General features: G+C 46.3%; 1 protein-coding gene across 1 annotated transcript in view; it reads right to left on the bottom strand.

Moving 5' to 3' along the window:
- Positions 1-14,810, bottom strand: part of STK17A (serine/threonine kinase 17a) — a 38,791-nt gene that overhangs the window by 1,769 nt on the left and 22,212 nt on the right. Inside the window, exons 3-6 of the mRNA XM_059934219.1 lie at positions 14,539-14,683; positions 3,770-3,896; positions 567-615; positions 300-479 (exon numbers count right to left, since the gene is read on the bottom strand). Coding sequence (XP_059790202.1) covers positions 300-479; positions 567-615; positions 3,770-3,896; positions 14,539-14,683 — 501 coding nt within the window. The remainder of the gene's footprint in view (positions 1-299; positions 480-566; positions 616-3,769; positions 3,897-14,538; positions 14,684-14,810) is intronic.

Here is a 14,810-nt window from a genome sequence, read left to right as displayed (position 1 = left end):
TGCATGCAAATGCCGTTCCTCACAATATAGAAAAATAGTATTTTAAGTTATCTCTGAAAAGCCCCTTTGAAAGACCAAGAACAGATGGCAAATATCTGTTATACTGAGGTGCGGTTCACATTTTCTAAAAAACATTTTCATTTTTGCCACTTTTTCTTTCAACAGATGTAAGAAGCCAAAGGTTTCATCTAGTTTTATGTCTACACTTCCAATGTCTTCATTTTGGGGTTTCAGTTGTTAATCTGCTTTTGTTCAGATTGCTCAAAAATTGATAGAGATCAATATTAACGAATACTTACTCAGGTTTCTTAACTAAAAGTGTCTTGATGAAGTCAACAGCTGACTCAGACACAACATCAAATTCTTCCTCAGAATAACTCAAATTCATCTGTGAGATGTTGAGGAACGTTTCTTGTTTATTATCGCCTAAGAAAGGCGATACTCCCGTCAGCATGACATATGCCAACACTCCAATGCTCCTAAATCAGAATGAAAATGTAAGAAAAATTAGTATCATATTCATTTCTTGAAACTAATTTGATCAATTCATCATAAATAATTCTCACCACATATCCGTTGCCATGCTGATGGGGTCATAACTAAGAATTTCAGGAGCTAGTATCAGAAACAGAAGAAAACATTCAGTTTTGTGAAAAAAAAAAAATTGCCAAATTTGCTCTTAGAGAGAAAAATTTAAAGATCAAACTAAGACACTGTCAAGGTTTGGGCTAAGATGAAATAAGTTCACGTGATAAGTGAAATTAATATGCATTACTGTAAAGTCTAGATGTTTATAATTAACTTGCTTTTTGCACCTCTATCCTCCAATGCTGGGTCCTAGTATTTTTTTTTTTAAATATTTGAATACATAACTACTGCTACATAAACCGGCAACTTTTACACTTTCCTCTTCCCACACCCTCTATCTAATCAAGCATCAAGTTCCCGCTTTTAAATCGTGCCCTCCCCCGCCCCAGTCTACAGCACGTGCCCCCTGACCCCCACTTGGTCCCGCCCTCTGATCTACTCTCTAGGCTGTGGCTGCAGTGAGCTTTTAAAATGCCCACCCGTTAACACCAAGTCAGTCAACAAGGTTAGAAACAACCTGGGCATCCTTGGATGACATGCATCACACACACAGACAACCAAGACAGCCTACAGCGTTGAGAAAAAGTTTGCTTTGATGATATCTAACTAGACTGCTGCCAGCCAGAGAAGTAACAGAAAGACAGTCCCAAGTGTGCAAGGACATAGGGGGAATTCAGGAAAATCCTCCCTGAAGACTACTCACTGGTACGATCCAGTCAACCAAAAGACGATTTTTTTCAAAAGTATAGAAATAGGAAGACTAGGCTATGAAAAGACAGGCAATAAGTACTGAATCCATTTAAAAACAGATCAAAGCCTAAAAAATGGTGGTAATTACAATAAAAGAGGGAATGAAAATGTTCTAGGGAAAACCAAAACACTCAAAGTTGCACATGCCTTAGGAGTGGGAGATAAGCCTGCCCCAGAACATGAGGGGAGGAGGTGTAGGGGATACTGGTTTCCCCCACTTCTATCTGAAGCTGTTGAGCTGAGAAGCAGAGGCTACGAACGTTATTTAAAAGTTGTAAAAGAGGGAGTGCCCCGGCGGTCCAGTGGTTAGGACTCCAGGTTTGCACCGCAGGGGGCACGGGTTCCATCCCTGGTCGGGGATCTAAGATCCCACAAGCGATGCAGCACGGCCAGAAAAAGAAAGTTTTAAAAGATACTACCAGGAAATTTAAAATCAAATGCAGAGTATCCAAATCACTGGAGGGGAAAAAGTACAACAGAGCCGAGAGAGCAGTAGATGGTGGGAGGAGCGGGGAAGGAAATAACATTAGCTTACTTTTCTGAGTGTTTATTATGTGCTGAGCGCTGACGTGAGAGTGTGACGGAGCAGATCCAGTGAGGTAGGACTTTCACAGCCTCGTTTCGTGGACAGAGGACCGTGAGGTATAGAGAGGTCTGGGGACCGAGGTCCCACAGCTGGCCAGTGCGGAGGGGCACACACCCAGGCAGCCCTTTCTGCGTATGAAAGGCTGGGGCGGGGCTGGGGGCACGGGGGGGGGCCCCCTTTAAAAGGCAGGCCAGGCGAAGAGACAGGAGCGCCGCCTGTTTTTCTGTATTATATCCTTCTGAGTTATTTGTAGTTTTTTGGGGCTGGGCTTGTACTGCTTTTATCATAAAGAACACAGCTTTATTTTTTGGAGGGAAAAAAGCTCTTGGTAGAAAATATAGAATTTACCAAAGAGCAGAAAGCATCGGAAGGAAACAAAACAAAACAAACAACCCCCCAGAAACTCATTCAGGGCAATAATTCCTATCGGCATCTCGGCCCACAGCCCTTCAGCCCGCAGTCTCCCGTGCTTCTTCCAGTTTACAAGGCCTCCCGTTCGTCACTGGTGCTTCCCCTGAAGCAGCAGCTTGTTAAGCCACATTCCTAACACTAACTCAGCGGCCATGAGACGTACCAGTCGGCGTACTGGAAGTTGTGTTCTAGTCCACAAAAAACACACAATATTTGAAGGGTGTTTTTCTGCCTGCGATATCTTTTATTACCTAATTAATAAAGGATCTGCTGTTTCAAACTGTAGGACTTTAGAAAGTATTTTAAAACTTCAAATTATTTTTTGTACTGTCATTGCCATACAGCTTTGTTTTCCTCAACCCGACCTGTCCCCCGGGACTTTCTGTGTCCCCCTGGAATCCTTTTTTCCTTCCTACATAAATTCCCACCATCCTGGGCTCCTTCAAGGACTACTCTTCTCATTTCACTTTCTTCTTGCCACACCGCCAGGCCTTCTAGAAGGAGACTGCCTGTCCGCCCACTTCACGCCTCTGCCCTCAGGCAAATCTTCTTCTTCCCCCCAGGCCCGGGCCACAGCCTTCTCTACTCCTGGCCTCAATGATGCTGTCACCTACGGACACAAAAGCCATCCTCCTCCTCCCAGGGCTGCCATCACCCTGGGCAACTTCCACACTGATGTGCAGGACCCTACGGCCTGGCACCCATGCTTCTCGACCTCCTGGTCTAAAGAAGCTGACCTTCCAGAGCTACATCCAAGGCCTTGTAATCACAAAGAGCCCTTTCTACTCTGACATTTTAAATGATAAAACTGTAATCCCTGGTCACACCTTTAAATTATTTTACTGCTTTGCTCTTCTACAGAAATCTCTCTTTTTCTTTAACCTCATCCAACCACTAATTTTATGCTCCATTTTCCTTCCAGTCTATCCAAAAAGTCATAGTTTACCACTTTTTCTACCAAACCGAGAAGCCATGGTTCATCACTTCAGCTGCTCTCTCCTTTTTCTTTCTGCCAGAAGCTCTCAGCCCTGCATCAACCCAGCAGAATGCCCTCTCTTGTTTCTCACATCTATGCAATCACAGGGCTTGCAATGACTTTCACAGCATTTATTCTACCAACTTGAAGTTCTTAAAAGGTCCTTACTTGTTAAATATCCTTCCACCCTCAGACAACCTGACATCCTCTCCTATTCCTTTTAGAAGCAATCCCTTCAACTTCTCTTAGCCCTCCAGGAAAGGGACCACCAATTTGGTACCTTACTCTTTAAAGTTTTCCATTTTTTTAACTTAATACAAAGGAAGGGGTCTCTGGTGGTAGAGTTTCAACACAGTGGACGGCAGGTCCCACCACTCATCACGCCACATGGAAGCTCCCCAGTGAAGGTGACGCCCGACCCCAAACACAGAGTACACACCACTCTCGCGAACACTTACCCACATATTCAGGAGTGCCCATGATCTCCCGGAGCTCTTCGCTGTTCTTCATGACTCTTGAAAGACCAAAATCAACTATCTTAATGTCGCCCAGTGGAGAGTCACTTGTCAGCAGAATATTCTGGGGCTACAAAATGACACCCCCCGAGTTAATAAAGCGTGATTGCACATGAGGAGCATAATGAGTGGGGAGCCCATAAAACATACAGATTTCGCCTGTGGAGCTGAGAGCGGGAGATTTAGCAGCAGACAGTCGTTCGTTAGACAGCTGTTTCTACTGCATACTTCCTATGCGTAAGGCAGCGGGCCTCACACCATCTCTTCCCTTATACCGGCTCTTCCTCGGCACGCAACTATGCATCTATTCCCATCTTAAAAACCAAACCAAACCACTTAATAAAAAGAATCCTCCCCCCATGACCCTGCATCTCTTTCTAGCCAACACTCACTCCCTCAAAGCTCAACTTCTTGAAAGCGAGGTCATCTCAATCCAGCTGAATTGGCATTTGCCCCCTGTACTCAATCTGCTCTAAGGTCACAATATCTTTAATAATCGAAGGCCCACTAAGTCCAGCAGGGGTCCTGCAGGCACTGACAGCGGGACAATTTGGAACTACTGGTCGTCCTTATATTCCCTCTTGGATCTCTTCCTCCCTCTATAGCTCCCTCTCCATTTTTTTCACGATTGTTTTCTTTGCTCTGCTTTTAAACAGTGGTGTTGCCCAAGATCTCTTGCTGGCTGGCCCTCTTCTCCCGACACTCCGCATTCTACTTCTCAGCAATTTCATCTACTATCAAAGCTTTAGCCGCCACTTACATGCTGATCACTTCTACCCTAAGCCCTCTCCGGACTCACAGCGCCAATTAAAATCGGATCTTTTCGCCTGGCAAGGCCTTCGATGCAGTACACACCTCGGGCACCAAACCCACTGCTCTCTTCTGTATTCCCAGCCTCAGTGCTCAAGTCAGACACTGGGGAATCATCCTAAAGTTCTCTGTACCCTTCATTTTCCATCACTTTCACATCCAGTGAAGTCACCAGTCATGTGAATTCTATTTCCTAGATCTCAATATTCCCACTGCACGAAATCTGGGATTTCGTGACCCTCCTGTCTCTAGTTTCCCCACCTTCAACCCATCCTCCATGTACGACAACCTTCCCATACTGTAAGTCTGATCGTGACCCTCTCCCTGCGGTCGTCTGGCTGTTCTTCCCAAGAGACACACTCCGGTGGGGCCGGGGCGGGTTGGATGCACACGGCGGTGGTAAGCGCCGCCGAGAGGACCAGTGAGCTTCGCACTCCTGGAGTCATTTCTGCTCAGCTGGAAATAACTAGGACATCTTTGCATAAAAAGTCAAGCTGATACGTTACGGACTAGAATGTAAAATTCATCCGCCTTTTTAAAATAAAACATGAGGTTTGAAAGAGGCTTATGTGTGCTTCAGAATGGGTCGGCGCTCACTGTCTTTGGCCGTTAAGAGCACTTGCAAAGGTGAACTGAGGAGCACGGGCACCAATAACGTATATGTACCTCACCAGAGCGCCCAGCGTGTTCCACGCTCCGGCCCCTGCCTCCCTCTCTAGATGCCGCTCCTGTCACCGTTCTGCGGGGAGCCTGTGCTCCAAGTCAGTCGGGCTGCAGTCCCTCAACAAGACACACGGTGCACACCTCAGGCCTCTGCTCGGGAAGGGCCTCTCCGGCTGCCCGGCAAACTTACCCTCTCCTTTTCTCTTGGCTTCCAGAACAGAACACGGTCCCGGCCCTCCTGCTAAGTCCCGGGCTGCTGCCGCTGGTCCGTCTCCTGCCACCGCCCGCTAACTGCTGGGCGCCCTCCGTCTCCTGCCACTGCCCGCTAACTGCTGGGCGCCCGGGGCCTGATCCGGAGGCTACTCCCCTCCTCGCTCCACTCCCACCCGCACCTCCACCTGCCCCTCCGGACTCACAGCCTTTCTCTCTGGCTCAGCTCCCTTCAACCAACTCTTTACCTAACCTCTCCCCTTTGATGTCTCAGAGGCGCCTCCCATTCAACGTGCCCAAGTGGGACTCCTGTTTTCCTCCCAAAGCAGACTCTCCTGACGCCCCCGCGGGCATCTCGGTGGGTGCCCCTTGCGGCCAGCAGGACGCAACGCCGAGGAGCATCTCCGTCTCTCCTCTCTCCCCCCGCCTTCGCCATTGAGCTAACGCGTCACCACGTCCTAGTGACGTTAAGTCCTAGATGTAGGCATTTCTAGACCTTGTCTGCCCCTCTCCCCACAGAACACTACCTTGAGCTACCACCACTTTCTCCTCCGTTGCAGCAAAACGCTGCCCGAACTGCAGCCAGGAGGGTCTTTCGTCCTCTGTAAATCTGCTCGGTGGCCGCCCTGCCTAAACCCTTCAGTAGCTTTCCTCTGCTCCTACGATAACCTCCCAGCTGCTCACTGGGGTCCACAAGCCCCGGGCAGGGCGAGCTCGTGCCCGGCTGTCCAGACTTGTCACACACCCGCTCCCCGGGCTCAGGGCAAGTCGGTCTCCCCGCCGGACACTGCCAGCCACTCACACCTGTCACGCTCTCCCTCTCAACAGTATCTCTGTCGTCGTACCCCTGCCACCTGGGACGCTCTTCTCTGTTCTGCTCTGCCTACGGTCAACTTGGCGAGAAGACCTAGCACGGCAGGGAAGCAGCAACGTGAAGGGCTGCCCTCCGACAGAGGATGCTGAGATACAGGGGGGCCCTCTCTTTGAAACGGGTCTTACTGTCGAGCCAGCCATCCGTTATGAAAATGCTTGTAGGTTTATCTCAGTCTGGATTCAGAAACAGAGGGCAAGAGGCTACAGCTCTGTGGGAACAGGAGCCACAGTCCTGGCCACGGTGACGTCACCGGGCTCAGGGCCCGGCACCCGGCAGGCCCGCACTGATACTCGCCCAGTAAATGAAAAGACGAAAGGTGACTAACTACAAAGAAACCCTTAAAGGGTCTCTATTTTGTGTCAGGACAGGTGGTACCATAACTATGAGTAATGCCAAGTCCCTACTGTCCTGAGTTCGTACTCAGAACAGAAGACAGATGGGCCTGTCGGGCTCAACTAGCTCAGGTGCTGCAGTTGACAAAGCACTCAGGCAAGAGATGAACAGGACGGAATGATTCTGCCTTGGAGGGTTCCAGAGGAGGTAGGGGAGCAGCCCTGACGGGGAAAAAGGATTTCACCACTTATTCCGGAAAGTTTTACTGACTGCCTAGTGAGCTGTGACCTGAGGAAATGGCAGAAAACAAGTCCTCCATTCCTTTGGAGACTTATATTCCAATAGGGTCAAATAACTACAAATAAATAATACAACCTCAGGTTGTTTTAAGCTCTACAGAGAACTCAGAGTGGGGGAAGGAGTGAGAGAGTGCCCGTTGGGTATGTGTGTGTGCGGATGCTATTTCCAGGGCAGTCAGGGAAGGCTTCCCGGAGGCGGCGTATTTGAGGGCAGACCAATGTTAGGAAGGAGCCAGTCATGGCAGAGCCTCTCGGGGTTGGGGGTGGCAGAGGGAAGAACTGCGAGCTGAAGACGAGCGCAGAGGTGAGGGGCAGCTGTGAGGCTGGAAGGAAACGGGGGTGGGGGACAGGACTCGCAGGGCTTTGTGGGCCATTCGGGAGTGCCTGGCAGAAGGCAGGGCAAGGGGAGGGACGGAGGACATTCCAGGGAAAGACAAGACCGCAGGCCACAGTACACAGGGGGGCCAGCACACAGCACGATGTGCAAGGGGCTGTCAAATACAACCACGCGGCTGCGAACAGCCTTCTGGAAAATGTGCCTGTAGCCTGTTTTTAAAGTCTCTAGAGGGAGAGAGACAGAGTGAGGAAGATATGATGGAATGAAATGAAGCATGGAATGAAAGGAAAGAAATTTTACTCGTAACAGAGGCAAAATCCACAGGCCATCATGACTGATGACGTGTAGGAGCAGGAAGAGGGACGTCTCGTCCTTCGCTGACGGATACACTGGGTCCGCAGAGAGGATCATCACTTCAGTTTTCTCAGGACCAGCCAGGACAGTTGGAAATTCAGCCTGGAGAGAGAGCAAGGCCGAGGACATGGCTTTGGGGGCCCACGGCACACAGGAAAGACTAAAAGCACGGAAGTCAACGAGAGGAAGAGTGTGCGGCGAGAAGAGAAGTGGGCCGAGAGGAAGGGTGGCTGGTAACTACGTTTCGGGGTAAATACCAAGAGTCAGGAAAGAGAGGAGAAACGCTGGTCTGAGAGCGAGAACCCAGGTGTGACACTAGAGCAGGAAAGTCAGGGAGAACAGCACCGTCAGACGGGACCAGGGGAAGAATGAGGGCCACGAAAGAGCTCAGAGAAAGTAATTTTTAGTAAAGTGGTGGGAGAAAAAACTAGCTTAAACTAGGCTGAAAAACAAATGGAAAGGCTCAGAGATCTAGTACAGATGGTTTTGGCTCAAATATCTTCTGATACCCTTGAAGCCAGTGCTGTCCTACAGAAAGGTAATTTAAAATGTCCTAGTAGCCATATTACAAAAAGTAAAATGGAACGGGTGAAATTAAATGTATTTATTTAACTCAATGTATCTAAAAGTTTATATCTTCAACATGTAATTAGTAGGGAAAATTATTGAGATAGTTTACTTTTTTTCATACTAAGTCTTTGAGCTCTGGTGTGGATTTCACACTCTGAGCACAGCCTAGTTCAGACAAGCCGCGTTCCAAGCGCTCTGAGCACCACGTGGCCAGTGGCACTGGGTTGACGGTGCAGCGTTAAACTCCTTAAGAGAAAAAAAGGATGCAATGACACCCCAAGAAACGGTCAGGGAATTCTTAGTGTCTCTTACCCACTGTCCTAATTTACTACCACTATGCAATTATGGAATGATAGTTTGTTTTGAAAACAAATTCATCAGAATAACTAAGACTTTTCTGCCTATAGTGAAACAACCACACTGTGGCTCAGTATTATCTCTAATTTTGTATAAAAACCTGTTTTGTCTTTTTCTTTTAAATCATAGACAGTTTTGGCTACAGTAAAAACTTAAAACTGAATGAAAAACCAAAACAACAAATTGCTGTCACTGTAGAAGTTTCCACTGCAGACGCATGCTCAACGGTTATAAATACCCAAACCAGATAAAGCACCCCCCATCCAAGACTGAGAAGCTCAACTGATCAATGTTAGAATCAATTTCTCTTTTCAACGACAAAGTAACTATAGAGGTTCTGGTAACATAAACTTCCTTATAAAGCCAACATTTTCTTTTTTACTTAGCTTCTAGCTATTTCTTCAGGAAAAAATCCTATGTAACATCATGATTATGAGACCCCAGACTTCTCAAGGCAATTTTAGTTGTATTACATTAACGATATACTACAGTACAATCAAACATCATCGTTCAGGCAAATTAGATGAGAGGAGTCTGGCTCTGAATAGACATTCATCACTGCACATGTTTTGCCTTTCCCAGTACATCAAAAACGCCAAGAGAAATACTGCTAATCACCAGATCTTCTTAAGGTTCATTTGTGATTAACAAGACATGCTCATTCTGGGAATGTTTTTAAATACCATTTGTTCCCTTAAAGTAGATTAAACATCTTTCCCTTACATTTTGTTTACTCTTTACATTCCATGGGAAATGCTTTCTTTAGTTATTATGCAAAAGCTAGTTGGTTTGGTGGTAATGTAGTAAATTCGGTAGTAGTGTGACCAAATTATTAAAATGTTACCTTAGTATCTGAAATCAAGGCTTGGTCACAGCATCCATAATCTGCCGAAGTGAGAGGCATTAAACCTTGAAAGAGAGATTGCTAGAAAAAACACACGTCTCATAAAATCGCAGCTTTTTGGAACTTCACAGTTAACGTTTATTATGTCCTCTCATCCAACTGTGCCCTGGTTTGACCACAGGTACGTTTTTAAAGTAGACCTTACTCCTCTAAATAAAATATAAGACTATAATCTCCATCAGTTTCTGAAAATATCCATCAGTTTCTGAAAATATGTGCTAAAAACAAAGATAAGTACCTTTAAATTTACAGCTTAGTTAGACCTCCTTTCTATGGAATCCAGTTCATGACAGAGGCTGCAGCTCACAATACTTAATTCTATTTAAGATGCATGCATCCCAAGTGGTAAGAGAGAAAATAACAAGGTCCACAGAGAGGTAATGAGAGTGGAATAAACGGGAAACATACAAACTGTTCCCAAATAGACAACTGGGAGTAGAGGAGTCCTCCTAAAATCTTATTTCTCAGCTTCGTGGGGGAATCCTTTTATTTATCTGGGTATCTTCACTTCTGTACATAATCTATTTACCATTTACTGAGCAATCACCATTGAATAAGATCATTGTAGACTTGAGGCTAATCTGCTCAATAAGGCTTAAGGTACCATGGACAGCATTTTAAGGAACATTTTATCAGCCCACGAAAGTTCAAGTAAATAGACTTTTTATGCACTAAAACCCAGGTCAGAGTATAGAAATAGGTTAATAATCCTGTCTAAATAAATTTGGGAAACTGTTTAGAAATGTTACATGTTACCCCTCTTTCAAGTAAAACATTGATGCTTAAACTATCAGTGATCAATTTAATCTCAGATGGGAAAGTTCCAGCTTCTAATTCCTAGTCTGCTCCTCTACTTCCCATTATACATATCACAGGGTGGACGGGTTTAATGACTGAATACCTAGTACAGAACTGTTGGAAGATCTGACCAGTACGAGACCATCTAAACACAAACAGCCTTGGATTTTAAGACTGGATTTTTTTGTGCCCTTTTTGGTCAGTCCTCCCCTTGACTGATGTAAAAGCAGGCCATTACGCCCATGACTAGCTCACCAAATTACTGAGATGGTATTGCGACTTGAGCTTGTCCTGACTCTGGCAGAGTTGCTGTTACTGAGACTTGTCAGTCCTGCCATGATTTACGTGCAAAGGAATGGGCTCTCCCTTAATCACACACACTTCAGTGTCTTCAATTTTCATAGATGCATAAACACCCCAACATCTGCATCTGCTACTCCTCAAAGAACTTCCCACGTTCAGCTGAAGACACAGGCCTGCCTCGTTTTACTGCACTTTGTTTTACTGCATTTCGCAGCGATTTTATTTTTTACGAATTGAAGGTTTGAGGCAACCCTGCATCGAGCAAGCCTTGGCACTGTTTTTCCAACAGCATTTGCTCACTTTGTGTCTCTGTGTCACATTCTGGTAATCCTCGCAGTATTTCAGACATTTTCATTATATTTGTTGTGCTGATCTGTGATCAGTGACCTTGGCACTGGGAAAGATCGTGTGACTCGCTTTATTGTGACATTCACCGTACTGTGGTGTCTGCAAGCAAACCCGCCACATCTCCGAGGCCTGCCTGCATCTGGCTGACAGTCTTCAGCGAATCAGTCTTTTGGCAAACTGACCGTTTGGGGTCTGACCGGACTAAGTAGTGTATTTCCCGTTCTGTCAATTACCACTTTTCAAAGAGGCAACTATAATAGTTATTCTAACTAACTTCTGTCTCTGGGAGGAGAATTGCCCATTTTCACCATAATGGGGAATAAATGGTCTACTGACTCAAAGTTCCCATATATACTGGGGTTATCACTTTTCACAGAATTAAAACGTAAGAAAACACATTTAGCTCTATAGCTTCGTCTTTCACGCTCTGAAAGAGACTGAGAGTCAGCATTATAGACAAGTCGTCACTGGGCAGACGGTTGTTAAAAGATGCAGGACAGCAGACTCTCTTTGTCCAGACTCACGGGGGACATGGAAGTCAACTTGGAAATGACCCTTTGATAGAAATCATTCCCGTCTGCACTGCTGCCTTTCCAACCCCATCCCCAACCTTTCCCCTCCAGAGCTCGCTGAGAAGCAAGTCTGAGGGCGTGTGTGCAGAGCGTGCGGGCGGAAGGCAGGCTGGGAGCCTTCCAGGCCACCTGTCCTCTAGCTCTTCTGGGCCCAGGAAACACGCAAAGTCCTGTTTCCAACATCAAAGGCCCATCATCAAAGCCTCTATTAAAGCTGGAAAGAATTCTACACCGAGTGCACTGGGGAGAAAGGGTACGATTTATACTGAGTGTGTTAGGGAGAAAGGGATATAATTTCCCTGTGTAAATACACAGTTGAACCTGGTATTCAAGAACTTAATATTCACCCTTGACTGCTTTCAAGTAACATCAAAGATGCATGACACACAGTGTTGGCAACCTGTCTGACTTGCTACCTAATTAGCTCCTTTTCTGAATAATGTCATAGGTGGAGCTGTCATAAATTGAAAGCTCATTTCCTATAGGTGCAATATTATTTAAATTGGGGTTCTGTTCCTGGAGGTCGTTTTTACATCATAAAACTAGCAAAACGTCATAGAAATAAATGTATGATTTTACAAAGTTATGTGTGTAAAACCAAACATGAGAGAAGGCTTGGCACAGACATGACTTTGGGGACGTCCTCCTCACGGCTGGTACTAACTGAGGCTTCTTAAAGCCTGAGTCCACTGAAGTCTGGACTGCCGAGACCATCTCTTCCTGGCAAGTGTTCCCGAGTGAAGCATGGCGGCTGTGTCCCGCACCCAGGATCTCTGAATTTCTAATGCATACGACGCACTAAAGGGAAAAACCAAAGCCCCAGCTCCCTTGCGCATGCTCTGAGGGTCTCACCTAGGTGATCTCTAAGGCCACTGTGGCATCAGCCTCCTGGGACTGCTCGTGGGTGCACACACGTCCACACCTGCCTTCAAAAAATGGCACTATCACTCCCATACTCTACTGTGCTGTAACCGCCCACTTTAGACACTCTACTAAGAGATCAGTGTGCCGGAGAAAAAAAGAACTGTTAACAAAATGAAATATTGGCATCTTTCAGAAAAGAACAAGAAGGTTTCCAAATAATTTCCTTTCCCCTGTATTTTTCTGTAAGAACCTAGCATTTGAAGGAGGACCTATTACCTTTCCATCTAATTTCAAATGGAATTTGATCAAGTTTACAGAGTCACTTCCAGGTTATACACTGCACACTCCTTGAGAGTCTTCCTTCGTGCAAAAGAGACTAAACACTGCCATGTATACAGCACGGTATGTGTACAGTATGGTGTGTATAACGTGTCACAGAGTGTGCCATCCAGCAGCAGCTGTCTGAGTGGCACCTGCATCCGCAGGACTGGCATCACCTGGCCCTGCCCTGAATCTGAAACTTGCTGGGGCCCAGCAATTTGTTTTAACAAGCCTTTCAGGTGACCCTGACCTGGGTCAAAGCTGAAGAGCCACTGCCTAAAGCATCTCCTTTCTGCTGGAAGCACACGACAGCAGGGGTCAGGGTGGGTGGGCAGGTGAGTGAGACGAGGCCGCAGAAGTTCAGGAGACGAAAGTGGTTTTGGGTCCGGGGGTTCGGCCCTGTCAGGTTACCCTCCTTCCTCACGCCCTCTCCTCTGGCTGACGGGGCGGGTAAGGCGCTGGAGTCCCTGGGGTGTGTCCTGCGCTAGAGGACTGTCTCACTTCCACAAAGCCCCACCTGGACTCGACAGGGAAGCAACCATGGGAAAACCAGCAGGGGTCTTAGACGCTCTTCTCCTCAGCTGCCTGAAGGAATATGCTCTGAATCCCTGCGGTGGAATCTTACTGTTTGTCCCCTGAGTGCCCGTTCTCTAGTCTTGGAGAAACGGAACTGGTCTAAGAACCCATCCCTTCCCCACTCTCAGTCCACATCAAAGCTGGGCTGGGAGCAGGGCTTGACCCCTCTAGGTGGGAGCATATGACACCAATGGCACTGGCCTGGCCGTCAAAGCCCTGCACCCTGGACCAGTGCACCAATTCTTTCTGGGTTGATCTAAGCTGGTCTGAGTGGGTCTCAGGACTTCTGAACGAGCCAGTGACTTGAGAGCAGCTCTTTCCTGCTGAGTCTCACGGCAGTTGTGAGGCTAAAAAACGGTCGCATCTAACTCACCACCATTTCATTGCCGTTTGGAGGAGGTAGAGCTGAGAACTGAAGAAAAACCAAGCGCTGGCAGTATCTGGATGAATGAATAGTGCTGTAGCTGCAGCCAGAATTACCCTGGACTTTTTAGCCAGTGAAAGTTCCTCTTTCGATTACCCTGCTTTCAGCTGGCGTCCGCGTCACTTGAAAGGATGGTAACTGATACCACCCTTTGTATTTTCTCTCCTCCTTCCTCCCCTTCCTTCTTTGACAATTTCAAATTAAAAATCTACCTGCCTCTGATCGCTTTCATTCCCTAATTCATTTTATTTATTGCTGCCTGCCTAATTTTCCACAACACTGCTTTTCAAATATTTCTGCTCAAAAATCACCTATCACTCCGTGACATGTGAACCCCGGGAATCTGGCCTTTTCTCAACTTTCAGTATCTCCTATGTCATCTTTCAATTCCAGAGGAACTTTTCCATTTATTTTTGTCCAAACACATCACAAGTATTCCTAACTCTTTTGAGTTACTTTCTCCTATTCTTCTCTACCTATCTAAATCCTAACTTTTTGGAAAGGTCTATCTCAAGCCCTGTCTCCGCCAGGAAGCCTTCCCCTACCCCAGCAATACCCTCGAAGCTCCATTTCCGGGGCAATGTATTATTATTTATCTTTCTATGCATGCACACGTGCATTCTCTCCCTGATTAAACTGGCTACAGGATACAAGTTATGACTCAATTCGTATATCCTTGTTACCTAATAAAACACACAAACCTGACAAATATTGGAGGAAACCACTGTGAGATATTTCGCATCTAGAGTGTCATTCTCCAGCAACTTCAAAACTGTAAAGTAATTCAGCTCTTACCTTCAAATCAAGATGAACTACATCATGAGCGTGTAAAAAGCGAACACCTTCTAAAATCTGCCTCATGAGTCTCTGAACATCTTTTTCCTTAAAGGCTTCTTCTCTGTCTGCAACACACTGGTCAAAGATTTCACCCCCAGCAGCACTAGAGAAGATGAGAAGCACATTTTCAATAGAAAGGAAGAGGACTCATTGAAAATAGCCTTTTTGTTCTTAATATTTAGACACAGTAGGTATCTTTATTTACATAGACTATAATTTGAATGTGTGTA

Source organism: Balaenoptera ricei, chromosome 9 (genome assembly GCF_028023285.1).
Source record: "Balaenoptera ricei isolate mBalRic1 chromosome 9, mBalRic1.hap2, whole genome shotgun sequence".
NCBI classification, from domain to species: Eukaryota; Metazoa; Chordata; class Mammalia; order Artiodactyla; family Balaenopteridae; genus Balaenoptera; species Balaenoptera ricei.
The sequence above is the reverse complement of the archived record's forward strand: the minus strand, read 5'-3'. Positions and strand labels throughout refer to the sequence as shown.